Source organism: Trypanosoma theileri (genome assembly GCF_002087225.1).
Source record: "Trypanosoma theileri isolate Edinburgh chromosome Unknown TM35_Tth_142_V1, whole genome shotgun sequence".
NCBI classification, from domain to species: Eukaryota; Euglenozoa; class Kinetoplastea; order Trypanosomatida; family Trypanosomatidae; genus Trypanosoma; species Trypanosoma theileri.
This window is the reverse complement of record NW_021639984.1, coordinates 2,806-3,390: the sequence shown is the minus strand read 5'-3', so window position 1 is coordinate 3,390 and position 585 is coordinate 2,806. Positions and strand designations below refer to the sequence as shown.

The following is a 585-nucleotide window of genomic DNA, read 5'->3' as shown; positions in this document are numbered from 1 at the left end:
TGGGTCAATGAAGTTCACATTCGGGACATCCAACATCGCCTCCGTGACAGTGCCAGCAACAGCATGAACACGTATCCTCCTCATAAAAGCAAGTAGTTTATCATGTGCGCCATTCGTAGTTGACAGAGCTGTCTTGATGTTAAAAAGATGTTTTGAGGCATGGTCTCCGTCATCACGTAATGCAGCAGTAGCACTCGCTATCATGGTTTTTGCAGCTTCCATTGCAAGCTGACTGTCAGTCAACAAAACAGTGAGACCATTTAATGGAGGTAATAAAGTGATATCGTTGGTGTAACAGATCCAAGAATCAAATGATAGTGTTCCTTCCTTAATGTGAACGGCACGGTAATCTTCACCAAAAGACTTCATATAGATGGTGCGACCACCTTGGTTACAACGACAAACGGCTCCCTCAAACTCAGCAATTTCACTGCATTCACCACCATAGTCACCAATCACAAGGTCATCAATCAAATACCGGCGCTGGTTGAACAGGGATGCAACGAAAGTGGAACTGCTCTGCAACCATTCATGACTGCTCATTGCCTGCATGAGCACCTCTCCAGCAATCCACCAAGAGAACAT

The 585-nt window shown here is 45.1% G+C and overlaps 1 protein-coding gene across 1 annotated transcript; it reads right to left on the bottom strand.

The window, feature by feature from the left end:
* Positions 1-585, bottom strand: TM35_001421010 (putative receptor-type adenylate cyclase; the record flags this gene model as incomplete). Its single annotated transcript, XM_029031890.1, has 1 exon — positions 1-585. A coding segment is annotated over one exon (585 nt), but the record flags the coding sequence as incomplete, so codon positions are not given.